This window comes from Electrophorus electricus, chromosome 1 (genome assembly GCF_041902795.1).
Source record: "Electrophorus electricus isolate QZ-2024a chromosome 1, ASM4190279v1, whole genome shotgun sequence".
NCBI lineage: Eukaryota > Metazoa > Chordata > Actinopteri > Gymnotiformes > Gymnotidae > Electrophorus > Electrophorus electricus.
Genome location: NC_137497.1, coordinates 28,794,653 through 28,819,725, shown reverse-complemented (window position 1 = coordinate 28,819,725; position 25,073 = coordinate 28,794,653). Strand labels below are relative to the sequence as shown.

The window sequence follows — 25,073 nt, the reverse complement described above, 5'->3', positions numbered from 1 at the left end:
TAACAGTTTATGTAAACAGTTTATTTTCAATGTACAGATCCAAGCAGTGATACAAAGTCACATCCATCACAAGGTCATACAAATGTCATTACAAAATTACTACAATATAGATTCTTTGCATGATCCAAAATATTTGGTGGCCCCCAAAAATGATTACCTTCGAGATATTTGTCTCTGAAATTCAGCAGCTTGTCACAAAAAAGGAATAAATGAAAGTTCTCTCAAATAAGAGCAATGGGAGCTAATAAGCAAAGAGGATTTACATGGCTATTATATCATTCCTTAACTAATATCTCCCTCCCCTAACCATAAAAACAAACAAACCCCCCCCCCCCCCAAAAAAACCCCATAAAAACAAACAAAAAACAGTAGTTGATACAGTGCTAATTTGACAAAATTTAATAGAAATAAAATAAACTACTGTATTTAATATTGTGCAATCTCCAAGCAAGCAGTCATCTAGCAATATGGATTGCCTGAAATCCATGTCCAATTTCAAGGCATCACAGTAAATACTGCACTTTCATTAGAATAAGTTGCCACTATTCACATACTGCTGTGCCAGTTTGTCTTCCACCCAGTCATTTTATCTTGATAAAAAGCTATGCATTGCTTAATATTTATGTGAAAAAAGCTACAAGCTAACATTGTAGTACATTGTACTCTTTTAATGTAGTTTTTTCTATCCGATTTTTCTTTCCAAAACTGGAAAGACTTTCTCAATGGGAAAATGGAAAGTCAGAGTCTGAAGCATGATCATTGACTAAACAGCAGGAGTAGATTTCCATGCTACTCATGACAGGGGACAGGAGGAGGGGGTACATATAAAATAACACTAACATACTTAAACTAAATAAAATGGTAAACATACCTCCTGAGGATTCTACAACAACAACAACAACAACAACAACAACAAAAACAATTCAAGTAGAAAACATCACATAGCAGCACTCATATGTAAGACAACACTAACAGCATTAATTTTTTAAACTTTTTTTTTTTTTTTTTTCCATTTTAAAGCCAAGCCAATTTTTTATTATCATGTTGAAACAGATGGAATGTGACAGATTATTAACACTAGACACATCTACTGGACAAACATAATGTATTAAAATTACATATACAAATGAACAAGCCTGATAATATCCCATGGTGTTTGGATGGCACAAAAAACAAACAAACAAAAAAAAACGTTGCTTTCTTTAGGATTCTTAAATACATAATTCTCTGATGAATTACTCTAAACTTTTAAATAATATACAACTCCTAACAAAATTGATCTTTACAACACTTTACATTTCTACTGTATTTTATTTCATTTAAAGGTGAATGCCTTTCCCATAGTTTACTCATGCCATTTCATGTCCATTTAATTACAAACAAGAAAATCACCTATACTGAAAACTAACCAGTTTTCTTCCTTCATTTTCACAGAGAGAAATCTCATTCAAATCTTAAAGTCTGAGTAAGTATCTTGAGTATCTTTTAGTAGCTCCAACTAAAAGCATGTCAGTCATTCTTGCACTTCCATGTTCCTAGATTTGTGGGATGAGAAGGATTTCACAAACAAGTAAAAATAAGTATTTTCTCAATGGCTCTGACCTGCAGAGACATTTATGTTTCTACAGAAATACTCTAGCTGATTTTGAAACCAAATGTACCTCGAGATACATCCAGGCAATTTTAAGACTTACTGTCCTATTTTCCTATTTGTTTTTGCTGAGCTTCTAATGCCAAGGGTTCTTTATGGAACACGGGTCTTCAAACAGGCAGTGGGGAACCAACATACAAGTAACAGGATGCAAATATGCAATAAGTCATTATGTAAGAGGTGTCTGGGGGTAATGACAAAACCAATTACAGGGCCACCAACATGCATGAATCGAACATTTAAGTACCCATCTTATTCTAGTCAAAAAGGTCATTACAAGCATTTGCAAAATCATGCTCCCGGCAAACTAAGCAAAAACAAGTAGACATTGAAAAATGTCAGACATACACCCACGCACAAAAAGGGTTTCAAGGTTGTCAATCCATGTCAAACCATAATGTAATGGACTTATCATTCGAGACCACGATTGCTTATTCACACATGAAAATGAAACAGGATAAGGGTTTGAAGTCCTTGCATGGGGAAATTGATTTAGAACAACTAATCAAAGGTAGCAAGTGTGTATGAGATGTGATGCACCCATTATGTCTTTCTCTGACACCTTCGAACTCAAGTCAAATCTAACACACGCACACAGGAGGAAAAAATTAAATAAAAACATGGTCTCCATCATATGCTCTTACAAATGGTTTGTGGACCCTCACGTTTGTACAGTTACACTATGAAGCTGTGATCTATTATTTAGACACCATACCTTAAAACTTGATAGTTTTTCAGCATTTACTTTAATATTTTACCATGTACTGCTGTGCAACAAAAGAACAGCATGGACCGCACACTTTCATGCAGTCAGATTATACTTTGTACCATCCTATGAGTATTTTTGTACCTAATGGTACCATTCTGTCCAACTTCCACCTCCAGTTTGGGCCATTTGATTTATGATACCTTTCTCTGCAGCTAGAGTTGTCTTGTGACATTTTCCTAAATATAATCTAGCAATGTTACATCAGTGATGATTTCACTGTCTTTTTATCCCCTTAATATCCTGCCTATATTTTAGATTAATGAACACCAGTATTTGTTTATGAAAAGGTTTCCTCTCTAGTTTATTTGACTGGGCATTTAAAGTTAGTTTCTTGCTTGACACAGTTTTGCTGAGTTGTATCACATCAAACCACACCCTCCCACCCCACCTTACGGGGTTTAGGGGCTCCACACCCCGCTGCATCCCAGCCAGACCACCCTTCCCCCCAGTAAAGGGCCGCATGTTCCCTGGGGATTTTGAGGCTCCCATAATTTCCCACAACCTAAGGACCTAAAGCCAAAAAGAAACAGTAAAAATTAAGATTGAATTGAAATGGTGACTCTGTAAATGTGATATACTCAATTCATGTTCTACAGGAAAGTTGAAGTGCTAACCCAGAAAAAAAATGTGGAGAAGTAAGGCATTTTCTATTACCTCTTAAACCAGGCCAGTTTCTCCAAGAGTGATTAGACTCCATAGAAAGCTGCGAGTCGCTCCTTCAGAGGCAAGGGGAACTGGTCTGAAAAACGCCTCCAGTTCTCTTCGCCAACCTGATTCTTAAACCCATGGAGGATCTATTGAGAAGCATACATGTAAATCACAATGCAAACATATTTGGAATTGAATGACACAATTACATTTAATTAATTACATCAAAAATGTGTCAAATGTCATTTATTTTCATCCTCTGCAAACACATACCAAAGTCATAGTATTGGCAATTACCAGAATTTTAAATAAGCCACTTGAAAAAATATTTCATGATGAAAAAGTTAATATCAGTATATTCTTTGTTTTGCTATTAATTTTACCTTGTAGAACATGTCTCGTAGGTCATCTTTAGGGTTCACCCATGATGCCACAGCATCACAGAAAAATATAAAGTCCTAAAAGCAGGATGATAAACAGGGAAAGAGGTACATGTGTATGGCTTTTACCATGTTCAGTAAATATGACTCTCCACAGTCATGAGGTGAGAAAAATCAAAGCCACAATCAAGGATTCAGAATAAACAAAAGATAGCAATAGTACTGAAAACACTGAATGTATTAGTACTGGATTGGGGCATGCTGCTCTCCTCACTTTCACAGAACCCTGAATGGAGGAACCAGCAGTCAAGAGCAAGAAGAGCCATATTTTTACATTCATTTGCCTGCACCATTGTGTTTGACAACAGGTTTCAAAAGTTGCATTTGGAAAACACTGCATTATAATGGTGCAATCTAAAAGAGCAGGTGTGAACACATCATAAGTATGATAAACAGATCTAAAAATCCCTGATTGTGGTTTATAGTGGTAATATGCACAATAACTTACCTGCACCACACCTCCAGGGTTGACTGTGATCATGGTGCAGATCCCCCTAAAGGCGGAGTCTTTTTCCTCATTGTCTCTTATATTGCGTAGTGAGGTGCACCTAGTGATGGAGAGAAGGCCCATTTTCAAATAACACACCTGCCCACTTACGCAGCCGCTACAAATGCACAGAGTTCATCACAACTACCACCTCAGAGCACCTTAAAATTAAAAGTCATATTTAAGTGACTTTATAAAAATGTATGACAATTATTCCTTAGTATTTTTACATCTAAATTTATCTTAATACATAGCCTAAATACATTTACTCTAAATATTTTACAGTGAATTATTTTCTGTTAATTATACATATATTATTTTCTAATGGTCAGTTTCTGTATTTAAATAATTTTTATAGAATGCTTTAAACACTTGTGGGGAGAAAATATTCATGTATGGTGGCAAAAAACATTGCCAGGGGCATGTGCTATGCATCTTCCGCATTACAAATAAGTGCACATCTGTAGCTAACACTGAGTCATCAAACAGCTATTTTGAAATAATTTTACTTCACTGCTTTAAAAGAACAGATTTGTCTGAAAAAAAAATATGTAAAAGCACCTTATATTCTGCCAATTTCTGTTTCAGGGAGTTACACTAAGGGAGATTTGGGAGACTTTATGGGACCATCATGCAGTTAGTGGGCGCTATATCTTAATTAGGAGACGCTCCCCCCCCCTCCTATTCCTTAAAAACATGTCTTTTCATGGTTTTCTTTTTATCATCAGCAAGCATGTGATACTATTCCATGCATTTGAATAGTAGTTAGATAGTGACAATAAAAGACAGCAACCGAAATAAAAAATTGAAATAAATCAATACAGAATACATGAAGGTGCTACTGAGGCAAATTAAACGACAAGACCTAGAAGGACAGGGTTAGTCACATGGTAGGTAATGATATTGATTGGTCATACAGAACAGAAAAGAGACAGAGAGAGTGACAGAGGGAAAAGGAAAGGGCTTCCCCATCCCAAATCTCTTCAACCAGCTCCTACTGTAATTTTTGGAGAACACATTGCCTGGATGAACTGCACAGACAAAAGAAGGAACTTGGCAACTTTAAAGGGTTTGGTTTTAACCATTCAGACGTTTCAAATTGTGATTAAGCAGGAAGGAGGCTTTTTAAGAGTACTGGGACAAGGTTACAGAGCAGGTGAATAGGAGAGAAAGAAGGAATTAATAAGGTACAGAGAAGATAAGCAGAGAGAGATAATGAATGAAATAAAAGATTGAATAATACACACCAGGGTCTTATAAACTGCTGTAGCATGGGTGCCACCTCTTGAGGACAAACGTAACCAAGACGACCAATTGTTATTGCTAAGGTAACGCAATCACGGTTATACAGCACCAAACGCCAACCAAGACATGAGCGAATGGAGGGGAGGAGGAGAAAAACAAAAAGAAAAAACAAACAAACAAACAGACAACTCAGAAACAGAACTCAACAGAATCTGTGTATGAGAATAAACACAAGATTTCACTAGTGCTCTTCATACCCCCCAGACTAAGCGGGGGAAATGTAAAATATGACACTCTAAAAAGAAACAATTCATTTAAGGGAGATGTCTTAGAAAACGAAGCATTTAGTATACCTAGAAGCTAAAACAACTCTTTAGGTAAGGGATTTAAGTTATTTTACAAGTAAAAAGGATAAGTGTATTTTGTGCTTTGTTCTATGGTTTTGTTGTACCATTTATTTAAAAAAAAATGCAATCATTAAATTTGTTTTCTGAGATTTTCTCCCTTAAACTCACAAAAATATCCTTAAATAGAACAGAAATGTATTTTTTTTCTGTCTGTCTTTTTTCCTAAGAAAAAACATTACAACAAGCAAACTACATGGAGAAGACTAGAGTCCACCAGGATCTTAAGAGGCACAGAGGGAGACCTGAGTTTAAGAGACACAAAACTACGCAACATTCTCATTAAAAGACAGGCATTTATGAACAGTCCAATGAGACATGCAGAAAGCAGATGATTGGCTCATTAGAACATAGTTCAGTGCAGGATAGACTAATGCATGTTATCAAAAACAAGTGTTGGGTCTGCTGATTACTCTGGAAAATCAAGAAGGTTACACTCAGCCAGTGTGTAACGAAAGTCTTTTTTTTCTTAATTACATTAGTGAACCATTTTGTTGCAAGCTATTTTAACTATCCCCAATTTACAGTGCTTGTATGCATCACTTCAGTGTTGGGGTGAAGCCTGTGGATGCGTTTTAAAAGGTGTATGAGAGCCATGCAAGGCTGCCAAGTGAGGACACCTAGCAGAATCAATGTCATTCTGCGAAAGGCAAAATGCTAAACCCTGCCAGTGCAACCCTTCCACTCTAGGAACATGGCCAGCTACAGTCCCTTTGGACTGTACACTTTTGTTTGTTTGTTTATTTAGATCAGTGATGGCATCACCAAATTTCTCAGTGCAAATAAATGTCATGCAGGTTACATGAGTAGGTTCTATGGATGCCCCACCAGGTGTTAAACAAACAAACAAACAAACAAATAGGCCATTATGAAGTAAACATAGGGTACTTAGGCTACATAAACATGCCTATTTACTTATTAAGAATTCAGTTAAACAACTTAAATGATTAACCCATGTCCAAGGAACATCAGTCAATGCTATGAAACAATTCTGAAGTGAATGTCGACATCTATATTTTTATTATAACTTATTGGCAATATGGGATCCATTATCAACAGTATTACCACATTTAGCTATCACCACTGCCTCATTGTTCTCCACTGCCTCATTCTGCAATAAATAAAATATGCAAGACATTGATCAATGTTAGAAAACACATACTGTATTAAGGTTTGTTGATTGTAAATGTTTTTAAAGTGTACTGAAAGAAAGGAAAAAAAAAAAAAAAAAAAAAAAAAAAAAAAAAGAGTATGATTCTATTTGATACACCATACCATGTGACACCCACTTGACAGCGCCACTGACCTGAAGGCAGCCACATTCTTAATGTGAGAAGTCTTCCACCCCACACTACAAAATCCTCAAGAACAGACCCACACTTTGCCTTAGACTAGTATGCAATTGCTTTTTCTATTACTTTAATTAGTTTCTTTTTGTTTTTTGCTGGGTTGTTTTTTTGTTTTTTTTTATGGAGTGTGTCTCTCTGTGTCTAAATTTAGCAGGGTCTAAAATTAGCTATCCTGCATCAAACATAAGCCACCCTTAACTAAACAACATTCAACATCTACTGGCAGATATGCATTCACATTGAAAAAAAACAAAACAAAACAGTAACTAAAACAACAGAAACAAAGTGACAAACAAGAACACATCTACAAGTACCCTAGTTTCTGGGGAAGTTAGGTACGGAAGTTATACTTCAGTTTCAGATCAGATCTTGACAGGAATCAATGTAGACTGATCGTGTGGCTCAAGATTTGTAGCTTTCTGATCAAAGGACTTTATAATTAAAGTGAACTGGAACCGGGAGGAAATTTGCAAGATGTAGGTGCTATATGTTTATCTTGACAACACAAAAAAGAACTGAATACAGAGGCAGAGAGAGATATTTTGGCTCCAAATATCTACTCAGAATTCAGTGAGGTTTTACCATATTTCAACATTCGTCTTCAAGCTGGTTACACTTTGAAACATCAAGAATACTAATTCTTTAATCCTAATCAACTGACAAAACATCCTGGTGAATGCTTTCAGATAACATTTGCTAAAATATGAAAAATATCCAACAGTCATTTTCAAATAATTAATCCACTTCTGTCAACACCATGGTTGGACTTTTACAAGATTTGCTATGTTCATATGGAACATGGACTAAGAGTCCCTTACAATGGACAAGAGGAAGTCGCACACTCTGGTCAGATTTGACCATTTCTCCTTTACCCATTTTTACTGGGCATGATTACTTTATAATGTAGCTAATAGCAAGACTTATAAAGTCCACCCTTTGGAGTATGTATGGAGATTAATAGCCATTGGAGAGTCGGAAATGGGGGTTGGGTTGAGAAGCTCCCTAATAGGGGACAGCCTTCTCTAGCACCTCCCAGTGATACCTGTATTCTCCAGCAGAGTCTTGGGTGTGTTGGGTCTGTTAATGATCTCTATCAGCTGGTGCAAAACCATGGACACATAAGGCTGCATCTCAACACCTGCACATAGAGAAAAGAATCTGTGTGGATTAGTGTGCATGTAAAAGAGACAGCAAGTGTCCAAGGGTCAAAATAAGTAAGGCAGTAAAGAAACTGTAGTCCATAGTGCTACACAACAGCAGCACAGTATACTTGATCCTGATAATGAAAATTTATTACACCAGCACGAAGTCCTCTCTGATGATGGTAGCTGAGCGTCATTGAAATCTCTTGTATTTTTCAGCATAACTTCAAGTTGAGAACATTTTTTCATGACTTCTACTAAGGGTGCCCATAATAAGTTAAGACCAACAGCTCACTGCTGTTAAGAGCAGATGATGTAAAAATGTAGCACTTTTATAAATTGTTCTGTTAAAGCAACAGTAGTTAATCCATATAAAAATAACTGTTATATTTGCCAAAATGTGACCATGTCTTGACAATAATACAAATGAAGAAAAGCAATCTAAAAGAATTAGAAAAAGAATGAACCCAAGATAAAACAAAAACAATTAAACATCTTTTCAGAGGTGAAAAGAGGATTAAACTCTGATGCCAAGTGAGCCACATTTCTGCTTGACAGGTAGCTTGATTTTTTAAATTAGATTTTCAAAACAATTAACCATAAAGCTAAAATAGTAATGCAGTCATTTCTCATGTTGCAGTCATGTTATTGTTAGCTTGTTTCCAATGCAAAGGCTACCGATTAGCATTATTTTATTTGGATGTTGCAAAAAATATCTTTGTGGAGTGCCCAGGTTTTCATATCAGTTTCTGCGTTTCTCCTGTTGTGTGCCTGACAGTGTTACTCATTTGAATTTTTAAGACAAGTCCACTCCGTTTTCATCTTCAGCTTTAACTTATACTCATGACTCTCTCCCTGCAAACCACCCACCCCCACAAAAAAGTTGGCAGTCTTGTCCAATTATGCACCATAGTGTCCATCAGTTTCAAGAAAGAAATAATTATTTAGCTATTAATAACCTAAGAGGCAAGGGCAACATTTTTACATTACAATAAACCAGGTGCTTACCCATTTGAATAGATATTTCCCCAATGGCCCAGGTTGCATTGTTGCACACAGAAATCAACTCTGGGTTCAGGTTTGTGCCTAAAATAGGCATGAAATCCGCTAGAAGATAAAGCATAATGATAATTGTTATATAACAAAACAGAAAGCTTCTATTTACAAATATGTTTAAAGGATTACATTGGCAAAAAAACAACAACTAAGAACTACATTTAACCAGTTTTCCCACTAAATGTAGTCAATCAGCATCCCAGACATATCTGATGCCCAACATTGCTTATTCACTTTGGACTGGAGCTATGAGACCAATCCTAGAAAGGATTGAAAGCTATTTTACTGCAAACCTTGACTGATTTTACCTTGAGGCAATTTCATGTTTTTAAATAAAACAGCATTCACCACCCTTCAAAAAAGGCGATTAGTAGGGTGGTAGTAGTAGCTCAGTGGATAAGATACTTGACTTGTAATTGGAAGGTTGCTGGTTCAAGCCCCACTACTGCCAAGTTGCCCCTGATCAAGACCCTCAACTGCTCTGAGTTGTACTCAGTCATATTTGTAAGTCGCTTTGGATAAAAGTGTCAGCTAAATGCTATTACATGTAAATGACTGTTTCTGCAAAAACAAAACAGGCAGGGAACAAATAGTTTGAAGACTTATTTATAAGGTGGTCCTTTTATAAACACAAACCAAATTCTTTATTTATTTCAAATGAAATTGTTAAGCCATATAAATGCATTTTAAACCAAACTCCAAGGTAAAACTGTTGGAATAGACCATATTTATTCATTTAAAATGAAGCTCTATCATCTGCATAACTTCCACCTTTCCAGAATAATTTCTTCTTGAAAAGCAAAGTGTTTATGGGGGTAGTCATCATGGATAACCAGAATGTTGCAGTGGTTAGTTTACTAAATCACTAAGTATTTACCATCCTTACTTTAATAATATTTTTATGCAAAAGAAGTGCATTAGACCAAACTGTTACCTAAATCTCTAACAATACATCTTGTGTTTTTCACCTTGGCTGTTTTCACACACTCCACTAAACACTTACTGAGTTCTGTTTTTTATTTTTATCCCAGGTTGTCTCAGGCCCTTTAAGTAATGTTTAGCACTGGTGTCTTAGCACACATTCTAGGCAATCAATAAACCAAACCCATCTGTCTATTCTCCCATTCTAAGGAAAATAAGCCTGCATGTGAACTCTGCAGGCAAAGGTCTGTAACAAACACCATCCCCAATAATCATATCTTGATAAATAAAAAACAAAAACAAACAAGAAACCCCACACACAGCTCAACAACAAACAAAACATTAAGTTTTTCATTGTATAGTGGCTTAATCTCACCAGCAGGAATAAGATATACAGCATTCTTTAATATAAACATATCATCTGAAAGTCATTGCCAGACATTTATTACCATCCTGCTCTGAATTAAACTCCTAGTAACCCTGCCCGGGCACCTCCCTCTGATCTTACAAAAAAAAAAGGCACTCCTACTGTGTCAGACTTAAGGGCTGAACTTACCAATACATGGTTTGACATGCTGGAAGCATGCTTTGGTGAGATCACCTAACAGGGCAAAAGAACTCTGCCGTACCTCAGGCATTTTATCCTAAAAAACAAAGATGTGCAGAAATAAGTCATACGACTTACAGCAATACTAAGAAGGCTCAAGAAGTTGGTGATTAATGCACAATCAATACAATGACCTTACATTCAAGTCAAGTCAAATTTATTTTATATAGTGCTTTTTACAACAAGTTGTCAACGCATTTTACAAATGTATGGGTCCAGATCCCTAATGAACAAGCCAGGGGCGACTGTAGCAAGGAAAAACTCCCTGGCTGAGATTTAGGAAGAAAGGTTGGGAGGACCAAGATAATAAACATACAGTCCTGATTCAGACAAAATTCACCAGGCTGCAAGAAAACACTCTTGGAGAATGAGTTCTAAAGCTAAAACTGAACCCCATTTTAAAGAACTTTCAAATGAATTACAAGTGTAAATCCATGGTGAAAGTTTCTTTCCCCCCTTTTCTAATTTAAGAAGGCTGTATTAATATATGCTAATTTCTGTAGTATAACATATTACAATTTTTATGTGATTTATGTGATATTGGTATTTCAAAAATATTGCTATAATGAATAGATCAGAATATATTATGCAACCCCAACAAATGTTGAAGATGCATCTATAAATTACATCATTAACTACGTTCCCAACAAGCTCCTTTAACCTCTACCCATGTTCAATTTTCACGTGATTTTGGCAACATCCAAATCATACCTTTTGCTGATTGCATAAAAAAAAAAAAAAAGAGCTACAACTTTCAATGAGAAGTCCTTGAAGAAGGCCTTAAAATAGCAGATCAACATAATAAGAATTGACACACAAACAAATATTACCTGCATGCACTGATACATGAGGGTGAGAATATTACTGCGTGCCACCAGCTGCTCAACGTTACCACCCAGACCCTCAGCCAGCCCACTGAGCAGATCCAGAGCCACAATCATGAAGTCTTTGTCAGGAGCTTCGTAGACCTCAGGTTGTGACTGATGGAGCTAAGTGAACAGAGCACAGAGAAAGGGAAAATTATCTTTGAAAGACACAGGACCCTGCTCATCCACACAATCAGGACTGTACTGTGTCCGTCAGGGTCTGAAGCCTGCCTCACCATGGCTTGGGCCAGGGTCTTCTGGACCAGGTTGACACAGCGCTGGTAGACTGGTTCGCAGTAGGGCAGAAAGCCGCTCTGCAGGGCGGTAGCCACAGATGACAGGCACTGCAAGGGTAAAGCAGCTCACAATGAAATGGCCAAGTGATGTAAAATAAGTTCACCATGGCATGCAGAAGTGTCTTGAGAGTCTCAGAAAGTTTCCAACCTCCAGGAGAGGGAAAAGGTCTTTATCTTCATCTTTCAGCTGGTTCCACTTCTGAATCAATGGTGGCATCAGCATCTGAATGTATTCCTAAAGACAGCAGCATGGCAATTTTGTCAAATATTTATGGATTTATGCTCATGTCACTGAAGAAGTGTGTGTGTGTATGCATGCACATATACCGGTTTGTTGAGATGGAGGCCTACAGAATCTGCCAGAGTGCCAATGGCATCATAAAGGATAAGAAGGTTCTTGTGCTGGTATTTGCTGAAGGCGAAGACCAGCGTGTCCAGAATATAGGCCAGATAGGGCACCAACTCTGTACACGCCTCCTCCTCTAGAGTGGCAAAGGCACTGGGCAAGAGACACAGGGGTTGACACACCATTAAACAAACCCTGACTGGGTTTCAGGGTTTTCTTTTTTTAGATTTTTTATTTTTGCACAATAGTAAATATATGCCTACTGTAAGTAGCAGACTTTTTGTATTTATATATATATATATATATATATATATATATATATATATATATATATATATATATATATATATATATGAGAAAGAACTTCCTTCAACAAAGAAATTTTGAATAAACTGAATAAATACTGTGTGTTGACATATAATGTCGTTATGTCCAGTTGTGAAAATAGCAGTTATGAAAACCAATAAACTTTAACACAACTGTAGCTCAGTTGGTTAAGGTACTTGACTTGTAATTGTAAGGTTGCTGGTTCAAGTCCTACCACTGCTAAGATGCCACTGTTGGGCCCCTGAGCAAATCCCTTAACCCTCAATTGCTCTAGTTGTACTCAGTCATAAAGTATAAGTCACTTTGGATAAAAGCGTCAGATAAATGTAACTGTATGAAATGTTTAAGACAAAAATGATGTTAGCCTGTTAGCAACACTAGCCTTTTTGATCTGTTAAAAAGCTTAAGGATTAATTCTTTCCATCAAAATGGAAAAAGCTACATAAAGCTACATAAACTGAAATATGAATTTTGGCAAGTCTAATGATTTACAATTGATTGTAAAGAAGAAAGCGCCATTAGGAACCCGTTTAATCAGGCCCAAACCACTGTGTAACTACAATTTGCCTTTTAGGATTAACCTCAAAGAACCTTATGAGCTTCCTTAAACCAAAAAATATATATTACCAGATTCAATTAATTGAATAAATACTGAGCTGTGACATATAATGTGGTTAAACAGAAGTTGAAAAGGTGGCCTGACATTCATGAACCTGTTGCAGGACTGAGAACTGGAAATGTGGAATATTATAGACCTGCAACATACACAATCATCCATGCTTGAAGCCTCATTCGAATGAGATTATCTTTAAATGGGCAGGTGGGATAATGACCACCCACGATCCTCTGTGAATTTAGTCCAGTCCCAATCCATGTCAGCTATTTATTTGGAATTTGTGCTCTTGCATCAGTAAAGATTTTGGTGCCTTTTACCTACAGGTTCCATTTGAACCTCTCTATTTGAGCCAGTCCTCTTGCATGTTCTCAATGACCTTTTTCTCTCTACTAATTCTGGTAATCTGAGGTTTCTCCTTCTTCTTGGTTTAAGTGCTGCATTTGACACAATTAACCAAAACATACTCATTGCCCGCCTCTCAAATATTGGCATTACTAATAAGATTCTTTCAAATAGAACACATTTTGTTGTTTTAGGTAAACACAAATCATACACCAATACGTCACTCAAGGTGTTCCCCAGGGATCAGTCCTTGGCCCTCTCCTGCTCATTATCTACATGCTATCCCTTGGTCAGATTATCTGCAGACATGGTCTTCATTTCTACTGTTATGCTGATGATACTCAGATTTTTATTAACACCAAGGCTAACACTACCCTACCACCTCCTGTTTCACTATCTTGTATCCAAGATCTCAAGCAGTGGATGAGCATAAACTTATTAAGACTAAACTCTGACAAAACAGAATTTCTATTTATTGGCCCGAAGTCCAAACTCTCAAATTTCTCCAATTTTAAATTAAATCTGGATGGTGTCTTGATCAATTCCTTATGCACAGTTAGGAACCTTGGTGTACCTTTTGACTTCTCACTCTCTTTTGATCCCCACAGCAAGTCATTGGTCAAAAATGCTTTTTTCACCTCCGTAATATTGCTAGATTTTGGCCTATGCTCTTCAAACTAGACGCTGAGACTTTGGTTCATCATCTCTCTGTCTTGACTACTGTAACACTCTCTGTGTTGGCATCCCAAACAAAACCATTCGCTCACTTCAATATATCCAAAATTCAGCCACAAGAATCCTCCTTCATACAAGGAAATCAGGCCACATCACCCCAGTGTACACTGGCTCCCCGTCCCAAAACGCACTCAGTTTAAAAATCCTCCTCTTTACATTCAAAGTTCTGCACAGTCTTGCACCTCCCTACCTAGCTGAACTCATTCATACTGCCCCATCCATACACTTTGGTCTGCTAATGCAGGTCTCCTTTCCATCTCCAAGTTTAGACTTGTCTCTGTAAGAGGCAGATCCTATAGTGTCAAGGCCCCAAAATTATGGAACACTTTAGCTCAATCTCTCCATCTCTGCTCTTCACTTTTCTCTTTCAAATCAAAACTTAAAACATACCTCCTTTCTCAAAATTTCTCATAGCTTCTCTTCCTATTCATATTTAATTATTGTGTTGTGTCAATCAATATATCTTTTTCCTCTTCGGCTTTATTTTAAAGCGAGTCTTGAGTCTGTGAAAGGTGCTATATAAATTAATTTATTATTATTATAAAATTAATTACTATAAAATAACTGGTAGAAATAACCCCAGGACATTTTAATCCTGTGCATATTGCCATGTTCATAAATCTTCAGCTATATCCTTTGGAAGGATTTTTTTTTTTGTGCTTTTTCACAAGCATGGAAGTAAGGAAGAAAGCATGTACTAGTATTAGATAGCTTTAAGTAAATTCTACTACATGTAGCCTCCAAACTACCAGCAATTTCTTTACGATAAGCAGTTTAAATGTCAATATTTTACACAGATGTAGGATTATAGACAAGTAAGCAATATAGATCAAATCCACCCATTCTCCTGGCTGATAACTATGTGTAATGTTTCATTCAGTAATGACCAGTGAAAGTTATGAATACCGCATACATATTTTGTGAAGACAGTGTATAAATCAAGTAATCACACCCATCTCTGAGTTTTACAGATATCTTTCCTGTGCAAAGTCATAAATATTACTTTACAGACATTTGTCCTAAAAACTGTGTCAATGTTACTTAATCAGATAAATATTTTGCACATCAGTCTTATTCTCTCTCTCTCTCTCACACACACACACCTGCATGCTGCCTCTTGGACACGTTTGTTGCTGTCCAGTATACGTTTGAGCAGCTCTGTCATGAGGGGTTTGAGGTAGGCGTCGGCCGGCTGGCTCACAACCCAGTGGGCATAACGGCTCAGCGTCCAGCAGGTGATAGAGCGTACGAGAGCCTTCTTATCAGCCAGACACTGCACCAGGTGAGGAATCAGCTCTGGCAAATATGCAATCATACCCTGCATACAACCTGGAAGGGGTCGGGGAGGGGTGAAGAGAGGATTACAAATCCAAAACATCCTTTGCATAAGTAATATGAAATTTCAACAAAGATGCTTTAACAATCTAAATCGGCAGCTGATTCTGAAGACACCTGTGAGTTCACACATTCACTTGTGTGTTACGCACCCTCTGCGATGGCCCCTAGCACGAGTATGCCAGATTCTTTGATGACCCAGTCTGGGTGGAAGAGCAGCTCTTTCAGCAGAGGGAGGGTGTGCAGCAGTAGGTCCTCCCGGAACACATTCGCCAGGACATCCAGCGCTGCCGCTGAGCACTTCCCTGCGGGCAGAGAAACAGGGACTCAGTCTTGCCCGGCCGACGGTGTAGGCCGTGGCATCCGTGTTCCAAAAGCAGCGGACTCTCACGCAAGTTCCAGTCAGAGATGGCGTCATCATCATCTAGGTCATCTTCATCCTCATCGTCGTCCTCCTCGATGCCGTCACCACCCTCGTGCTGCTGGGCAACAGTACGCGAGCGGTGGAATCGAGGCCGGATGTCCTGCTCGTTGTCTGGGATGGCTTCATCCTCCTCCACGTCACCCTGGGTACACACAAATACATGTGGATTCAAACACCATCCATGACCTTTACATGTTTCATCAAGATGAGTGCCGACAGCTCCAATTGTCAAAGTATGAAATGTTCTGCTAACCTTCAGGAGAATTATGTCAATCTCAGAGTATTTCATGCCATTCACCAAAACTGGAACCAGCCTATGATAGAATGGTAACAATAATGGATTATTAGTTGTTTACACTTCAAAGAAGAAATCCGGCATTATTCAACATCATAAGATTCTGCAGTATTTCAACAGCCAGACTCTGCAAATTATTGAATAAAGTGAAACCATGGCAAGTGGCCCTCTCAGCAAGAATAAGTCTGAGGTGTGACGTGCAAGATTCCCATTTTTCTTTTTGCTTCCCCATTGGAGTGCATTACACCTGGTCTGTGTACTCACTTGGACAGGTGGCCACAGAGCACATCCTTACAGACAGGCTGCTCTGCCAGTGTGAGCCAGAACTCGCAGGCTTCCAGAGCGACATTCTCATCCTGGTCCTGCGTCCTCTGCAACATGTACTGAAGCACGCAACAACAGAGAGAGAGAGAGATTTGATGGCATTTGTCTAGAGCGGTACACTTCTGGCCAGTAGATGGTGGCAGTGACTCATTTTTTTCCTCTACCGATGTTTCAGGCATTCAGAGCTTTCCTTGGAAAGTAGCAGAGTGCTGGACAAAACACCGAGAGCAGAGAAGGTGGGTGCTTGCTGAGACAATACACAATGTGTCTTGGGGTCACATGAGGTGGAGATGAATGGGCGGTTACACTGGGCAATACATTTTTAACTTTTTTTTTGTTTGTTTCCAAAACTATATATTAATTATATATTATAATTAATATATAAAGCTATTATTATACTTAAAATGTGTATAAACGTACATCTAAAATGTACAATGTAGGAGTTTTGCCTATATTTAGCCTCAGGAACATCCCTCTTCAGTGTACCATAGTGACCCATTTCCCTTGGTACCATCTTTCCATACTACACATAATGACATATTGGAACAACAACAAAAACCTACTATGGGTGATGGGAAAATTCTGAAAACATTTGATTCAGCATCATAAAAATACATAATAAACAGTTTTGTTTGGGGTTTTTTTTTACCCAGGAAGAAAATTCATTGTTGACCTGGTTGACATTGCTGACTCACCTCAGTGATGTTGTGCATGTGGGGCAGGAGGCGGTCCATACGGACCTCCAGTAGCATCACCAGGGCCCGGCACACATTCTTCCGCACCTCCGGCTCCTCGTCACCCGCCAGTGCAAACAGGTTCTGCAGTGCACAAAACACACAGGCTTTGGGTCAGCACGATCCCTCCGATGCAACATGGTGAATAAATGATGCAAAGTTAGAAGCCATGTACCTCAATGAAGGGATCGATGTGCAGCATTAGGGCCTGCGTTCTGCTGATGATGAACTGGTTCACACAGGCAATGGCATGAGATCTGAAATAAACACCAAGAAAACAGCAATGACTGTGTGATTCTGGAACCTGACCTCATGAAAGTCCCTAGCTCTCTCGCAACTCAGGAAAATCAGGAATGCTCGCTTCAGGATTTGTGCTTGCTGACAGAACATAGATGCTTCCCACCTGATCTTGGGGCTGCTGTGCTTGAAAAACTGCAGAAATTTAGGGATCATAACATTGAGAGGTCGGTCCAGCATGTCGCTGTCCAGGATCTCAGCTGAATCCTCGCAGATTTTCTGCAGAGCTCCAAATGCCCCCTGAGAAAGAGAGAAAGAAAGAGGGAGGATCATAGATGGACAGACAATTTATGTCACTGCAGACCTACATGTAAATACATGGAATATTTGACTGGTTCATATTTCCCATCCTCAATTTATAAAATCAAACCTTGTCTTTTCCCGTAAGATACTGCTGTTTCTATTTTACCATTTTAAGAAACCAGACAGGAGAAAAAGAAAAAAAAAATATTTACAACATAAGTCTGTTAGACTACAGAACGCGTGTTAGCCTTATATGAGGAGCTATAGCAAATGAAAATTCCTTTCAAAGTCATACTGTCTGTGGAGGGCCCTAATTTCCATGCTCCTCATAACCCGTGCCAGCCATATCATTACAATAATGCAATGCCACTTATGCCCACCCCTCCCCCCTCCCCCCTCCAGAATGCACAGGAATTCTTGTTTTCAAGCTCATGCACACCCAACCTGTGTTAGGAATCTAATCAGGCCACAAGGCATATGGCGTTGTGGCAACAGGCGATGTCTGGGTGCTGGCTGTTGCCATGGCAACATTCTCCACTGGCAGCTACTGCTATGCAAAGTGCAGCACTCCAAATTGGAGAGTAGGAGGAAATAGAAAAAGATGCGTCATGTTTTCAAGGTCTAAAAGGTCACTTCCTGGGTAGGACATCAGAAGATACAATTAACCTGTTGTTTCTTGTTCATTTTTTATTTTTTTGGGACAGAATCTAATGGAGTGTTTCCACATATTGTACTTCTCACCAAAAAAAAATTATATCGACTTCAATACAAAAAGTAATATGCTGATCAATTTCTGTATATGGACTTTTGAGTAAAAACACCAACTCTAACACTCCAATCAATCAGATGCTACATTTGATAATGAAACCTTCTGACTCTCCAGACTTAAACAGAGTTGTTTGAAGCACGGATAAAAACCACATGATCATCTGTGATCACCACAAAATACATCTCAGAATATAATTTTCAGGCCAAACTGACTAGCTAACTTCAGGACTTACACATTCAGCTGCATTCATACATTAAGAATGCCTATATGGAACAAGGAATAGCTGACACAAAGTGACAAAGCCAATGGAATTTCCAACATACAAAACCCACCATCTAAAGAACACCTGACTTGACATAATTGCATGGCACTTAAAATAGACCATCACTACACACCATTAAACTGCTCTGTGGCAAACCTAATAAAGACATTACAACATTCTTGAAATATTTAGAGATTCACACCTGGGCTATGCTTTATTTAGAATTAATAGAACAGAATGTTGCAGCTAAACTATGTTCTAGAGAGGCAATCTCTACCTCAGGACATTGCACTCAGTAGCATGCCCCATAAGTGCATTTCAGAATGACGAAATGACTTGGCATGAGTGTTCCATTATGAGAGATGGACTACTAGTCACGAGTCACTTGGTGCCCATCAATCACTTTAAAATGCTGACTACAGCCACAAGGAAATTAACTCTGAAAGCTTTAAATGGTGGAACAGGACACGGATAATGTGCATGAAGAAATTAAAAGAAGGGGCGAGTGAGAGAAGTAACGTTCAGTTAACCATTCTAACCAGACACAATGGTTGACTAAAGCCCATACATTGATTTACAACTGCAGTGCTGCCTCCAGACACCGCAAAGGATTGTGGATCAGAGGAGCTATTTTTGGTGCTTGGTGCTAGAGGGGAGTCTACCTACGTTGCTGTAGGGGTCCTTGTTAAAACACAGGCCCCTGACATACATTACACACGTTCTTTAAACGCCCAGTTAAGGAATCCTGCATTTATCAACCATGGCCACAACTGATCAAAGATGATGTACAGCAAAAATTAAAATTAGTCAGTCATATTCTGGACACCAAGGTCAAAAACTTATCACAGGCATTTCTAAATCCCTGATATAAAAATCCTTTAATCAAATGCTGCCTACAGACTAGTTCCACATACATTCTGGTGCTTACAGAAAAAACTGCATGTGCAAAATAAATAAATAAACACCAACACCCACCCACTGACGATTATGTGTATGTGTGTGTGTGTTTATATGTTACCATCACTGTGTGAAATCTTTGTTTCAGAGAGTGTGTTGCAGCCTTAGTTGCTAGTTTCAATTTAGAAATCATCACATGGCAGGATGGAGAAATAAATATAGGCATTATATTTTTTTGCCACACGGAGATGCATTTACAGACAAAAGATAACAAGGACCAGAATGAACAACCATCATCCCACTACATATTAATGCATATCTGAGATATTAAATTTCAACAATATCAACGCTTGGTTATTACACCAGGCTACATAGACAAATCCATCTGGAGACTGCGAAGTTGCTGACAAGTAAACAACCAGAAACAAGACAAAAAAAAAAATACAGATGATAAAACATCATCTCCTTCTCTACCAAAGATTACAGCAAAATCTTCTTTGGTGGAAAGAACGTTGACATTGCATTACAATGCCCTTATAAAACCTAGTGGTTTAAATGACCACGACCATGTCTATGTGACTTACCTCACAGGTGTTGTAGTCCTCTGAATCAAGTAGCAAACAGAGTTTGGGCAGAAGTTCTGGCCAATTTTGCAGTTCTCCTTTAGAGGCTATAGTGGTAATGAGTATACCTGAGAAAAACAGACCGTATGCTGTGAAGTAGCCTAGTTTTCAATTTTTAGTTGTTTTATTTAAACTACAAATTAGAACTATATGGTGGAGACATAATATGGTGACGTGATCTTGATGTTTCAATACAGAACAACTGACTGCGGAAAAACTACACTTCAGCAGTTCTGTCCTATGACATATTTACCTCGCAATCACAAATGACAAAAAAAAAAAAACCAAGAGGATTGCAAACAGACTTTATTCTACAAACTTTTTAAAGGTTACTTGCCATAAAAAAGAAAAACTACAGGCTACGCTAAATAAGGTTCATAAATAAGGTCACACTCGCCACAAAATGAGCCAGGAGGGCGATGGATTTATTGTAAAAAAACAACATTCGAAACCAACATTAGAACAGGAAACCAAAAGCATCTGACACACACTGCCATACTGTCAGGCTTGATTTAAACTCGAACACTGGATTTAGACACCAAAGCATTCTGCTTTGTTCTTGCCTTCCCCATAAAAGCGAAAAAGCTCACAGCTGTAAAATCAATGAAACACATTTAGGAGTCTGCATAAGCAGAGTTCTTAAGCAATATTATAACAGACTAAGGTAATGATGGCTCATAGTCATCCATAAATGACAAAACTGTTCAAAAAGCCATAAACGTGAACAGTGTCATTTAAAATAAAAATGCTCCTGGAGTGCGATTCTGTAAATAACACTCTGTGAATACCTCACTATATCTACAACTCACTTTAAAACAGATTTTAGAAATAGAATTTAGAAATGCCAGAATTTGATACACTGACACCTAAATGAAAATATTCCAGTAATGCACAATACACACGCAGGTTTTTTATAAGAATATGCCATGATGTAACCCTCACTGTCTCAGATTTACTCCAAACACATTTAAGATGCATTGTCTCTTTTATATCTTAGAAACATGTATGCAATGATGCAACAAGTGATGTCAGCAATGACATCCCATTTTTAACATAAACTCTGGGCCCTGAGTCACTCCCTGCTCTGCCTTAGGCTGCACATATCCATGCAGTCTGGGGGGGTTCAAGAACAGAGGATGTACACAGGAATTTACTCTTTGACAGCATGCTACCAATTTCCATTACAGTTAGGTTATAAAAGTCAGACACTTGCAGATCATGGAATCTTTTAAGCACTACAAGAGAGACATAACTGAGAAAGTAAATGATCAGGAACTGAGAGAAAGGCCATTTGGATCGAGCATCACAGAGTAAGAATGCCAATCAAATTTATCCAGCCCATTTTTAGAATTAGGAAAGTGAAAACTGCTCTTACATCAGCACTCTGAGAAATGTGGCAGTTGCGATGGCAAGCCTCTACTCACCCACAGTAGCTCGGATAAGAGGTGAAGAGTCACCAATGTTCTGCAAGCACTCATTTTTGATGAAGTCGGAGACTCCATCAGGAAAGTTCTGGTAATGGGCCTTCACGTTGTTCTTCAAGATCAACCCACTGAGAGAACGAGTGGGCTCATCTGCAGGAGTCAGAGGAGGGGTTGTTATGAGTAATTGAGAGAGAGAAAAAAAATAAACAAAGGGAATATCTATCGCCACATAGCTGCCACTGCATAGAAAATTAAATGATGATGTTTGGTTAAAGCAGTAGGTCAATTTTTCTAAGATGTTATCCTTTTAAGTGTTAAAGTGAATCCATCACAAAAGAACATTAGGTACAGGGAGAAGTTCCTGTCTGCAATACTGGAACATTATAGCAGAGCCTATGTAGACAGCACTCTGACCCATACAATAAAAGTAGCTTTAGGCAGTTATGAAGGTCATCGGTACTAAGTGCTTCGTTATTTTACATTTTATTTTATTCTCTTCAAATCAATCAACCATATATGTACATGAATATATGTATGCATGGATGCTGCAACAACCCCACTGCTCCAAGAATGGAGAACAACAAGATGGGTTACAAGCAGTAAGGTTGTCCTACTGTTCATACAAGAAACAGTGTTCTGAAAACAGCATCTCTAAAGGCAGGGTTATCACAGTTTAAAATTAGAGTGACCCATATTCTTCAAGCAGTTCATCCCTGAATAGGCTCAAGGAATCTCTACTCTACAGCAGCACATGGACACAAACTGCACCTATGTGAGCAAACTCTACCTTCTGACTTCAGCTTTGTAAGCACAAATATCAAGTAATTGTTGAAGTCTGGGAACTGATTGAGCTGTTCAAGTTTCTGAGAAATACATTAAGGAAAGAATTTTCACACAGTGCCACATGAAGTGAAAAAGACCAAGCAGGTAGTAGACAACAAATGTTATTATATAGGGGATTAACATACATTTCTTAAAAATCCCCCTTTAATGGCACTTTGTGTGTTCCTTTATATATACACATGTAAATTCGGTAAAGGTACACGTTAGGACCTCACAGTTTCAGATTTATTACACAAATTTTCTAGATTTAAAACAGGCTAGCTCATTTTATTAATACATATATAATATGGAATAATCCACGTGATTGCATGTAAATCTGTTTGTATCCATCGGGATACCATTCTATCTTGGTCAAAGCTAAATATTTTGTTGCAAAATATTCCAAATTACGGGGACGGTTTTAAAAATCTGGTGTTTCCCGCAAACCGATGGTTTAACGTTAATCTAGGTAAAAACAAATACATCACCTTTCTTTGTGATCTCTTGGTTAACCCTAGTTTTAAATTTATTTACAAACCTTTAGTCAACGTTATTTAGGCAGCTAGTTAGATAATTAATTATTCTCAACCACACAGTCTCAATCACACAAGTTGCACCATCTTTGACCTAAAATAGCTATAAAATCAACACCTGCAAAACCACATCGTACTTATGTATACACCAAAATTATATAGAATTCACGAAAAAGCAGGTCAAATACTAAATGAAATGAACACAAGGTACGGCCATGACAATGACGCCGTATCAAAACATTACGCCCTAACACAGAAGAGGACGTCTAACGTTAGCTAGGTAGCATGTTAGATGTGGCTTTAACTGATAAGAAACCTGTCAGTATTTGCTTGTCGTAAACTAGATAGCTATTGTTAATCCCTGATATACTGACTATTGTTCATACTGTATACTAATAAAATTCCAATGTATAGCTATCTAGTTACTGTTATTTCACGCTCAGCAGCAACGAGTAAAGTTAGCTAAGATATTAACGGCAATACAACTGTAGCGACCTGGCTAGACAGCTGCTGAATAAATCTGGTTAGTACAACATATCACGTGACGTCGTATCTAATCGGTTACAGTGGATAATTAGTCTGAGAAGCGAGTTAACCTAGCTAACCTGGCTACACATCGGGCCTCCGTAACGGGCAGCTAGCTGAAATTGGCGTCTATCCGGAATGTACCTAGCTAGCTACAAACTCAGCTAGTAAAACCATTGGTAGACAATTAAAGTTAACGCTAGCGCACGTTAGCTAGGATAACTGACAATATGACAGTTACGTTGGCAGGCTTGGCCATCTTAAATAGCTAACCGCTAGCTAACTAGCTGTCGGACAGTAGCTCTAGCTAAGTGTTATAGTGTTTCGTCCCAACGTCAATTCATACGTGACCAAAATCCTGCAAGACTATATTGAGATTGCTTTTGCTTAGCCTGTTTAGAACAAGCTCCTCTAGTGTCGCAAAACTAGCTAGCTAGATAGCCGTTAGCTAACCATCGACAGACACATCACAGCTACCAGGAGATAATCAGCATGTAATTGAAAAGTATCGTGAAACAGCTAAGGATACTTGTTGGACGGATCTTTGCGTGGTTGTGTCGGGGGATTGAGACTCCTTCAGAAGCTGCAAGATTTGCTGAAGTCCTTGCTCGTCTGGTTTCCACTGGCACTCCATCTTGGTTTGCCCGACTGTCCGCAATAATGACCAAGTGACAGATTATATTTGCGGTAAAATTAAAAAAAAAAAAAAAAACCCTTGATCTTAAATGTAGTCACTTCGTGGCGCACAAGTTACCCCGCCTCAAATAAGCGTTATCTCGAAGGTTACTCTACAACTGTACACATGAGTTACATGGGCCCGACAGGGCAGAACATTCCTTTCTGGCTGTAAGATCCAGTCATACGAGCGCATTTACAGTGATTAGCCCTAAAACGGGTCCTGGGTCCTAGTGCTTGCCACTTACACGACCCCCGTTACTTGACTGGCCTGTCATTAGGTGACGATGTGATTAATCTGAAGGTAACGTATAGCAATGACGTCATGTTAATTTGCAAAAACAGCTCTTCTTCCTACCAGCCAACATCAAGATGTTCCACTCCCTTGAATACTGCCCTGATTTACTTTAATCTCTGAAGTTAGGGTTTAAGGAGTGTATAGAAATTACAGCTGTGTGGTTATGGCTTGTTAGACTAATCAATAACTCAGTAAACATTTGTCTTTGATCTATCTTGCACTGGTGGATCAAATTCAAGTGTATTGTGTCCCTCATTTTAAAATATGTATTTTAAACTGCTTGCTTACTGCAAGCTTTCTCACTGACCCTCCAGCCCAGGTTTCAGTAGCATGCACAATAGCACCT

General features: G+C 38.3%; 1 protein-coding gene across 4 annotated transcripts; it reads right to left on the bottom strand.

The window, feature by feature from the left end:
• Positions 1-24,671, bottom strand: tnpo1 (transportin 1). 4 transcript variants are annotated; one of them, XR_014123743.1, is made up of 25 exons: positions 24,284-24,669; positions 22,662-22,737; positions 21,875-22,024; positions 20,412-20,518; positions 17,763-17,896; positions 17,535-17,616; positions 17,321-17,443; positions 16,566-16,684; positions 16,260-16,320; positions 15,974-16,148; positions 15,735-15,887; positions 15,351-15,576; positions 12,209-12,380; positions 12,030-12,116; positions 11,822-11,929; positions 11,550-11,708; positions 10,669-10,756; positions 9,144-9,242; positions 8,036-8,131; positions 5,243-5,318; positions 3,957-4,056; positions 3,452-3,526; positions 3,075-3,214; positions 2,814-2,930; positions 1-1,535 (listed from the first exon to the last, which is right to left on the bottom strand). XR_014123743.1 is itself a non-coding variant. In XM_027007934.3 (24 exons), the coding sequence occupies exons 1-23, from the start codon at positions 24,386-24,388 to the stop codon at positions 3,107-3,109; spliced, it is 2,679 nt and encodes an 892-aa protein (XP_026863735.1). In that variant the 5' UTR covers positions 24,389-24,669; the 3' UTR covers positions 1-2,930; positions 3,075-3,106. The 4 variants fall into 4 exon arrangements, 2 of the variants coding, with proteins under 2 accessions (XP_026863735.1, XP_081570260.1); XM_027007934.3 differs by having other exon boundaries at positions 1-2,930; XM_081714134.1 differs by lacking the exons at positions 20,412-20,518; positions 22,662-22,737; positions 24,284-24,669 and having other exon boundaries at positions 1-2,930; positions 21,875-22,014.
• Positions 24,672-25,073: the final 402 nt, after the last annotated feature.

Excerpts from the sequence above, each read along its gene's own strand:
- tnpo1 (XM_027007934.3), bottom strand. The coding sequence starts at position 24,388 with ATGGAGTGCCAGTGGAAACCAGACGAGCAAGGACTTCAGCAAATCTTG. Across the intron at positions 12,117-12,208 it reads GCCTCCATCTCAACAAACCG|GAATACATTCAGATGCTGAT; the intron begins GTATATGTGCAT and ends TGCTGTCTTTAG. Across the intron at positions 10,757-11,549 it reads TCATGTATCAGTGCATGCAG|GATAAAATGCCTGAGGTACG; the intron begins GTAATATTTGTT and ends TTTGTTTTTTAG.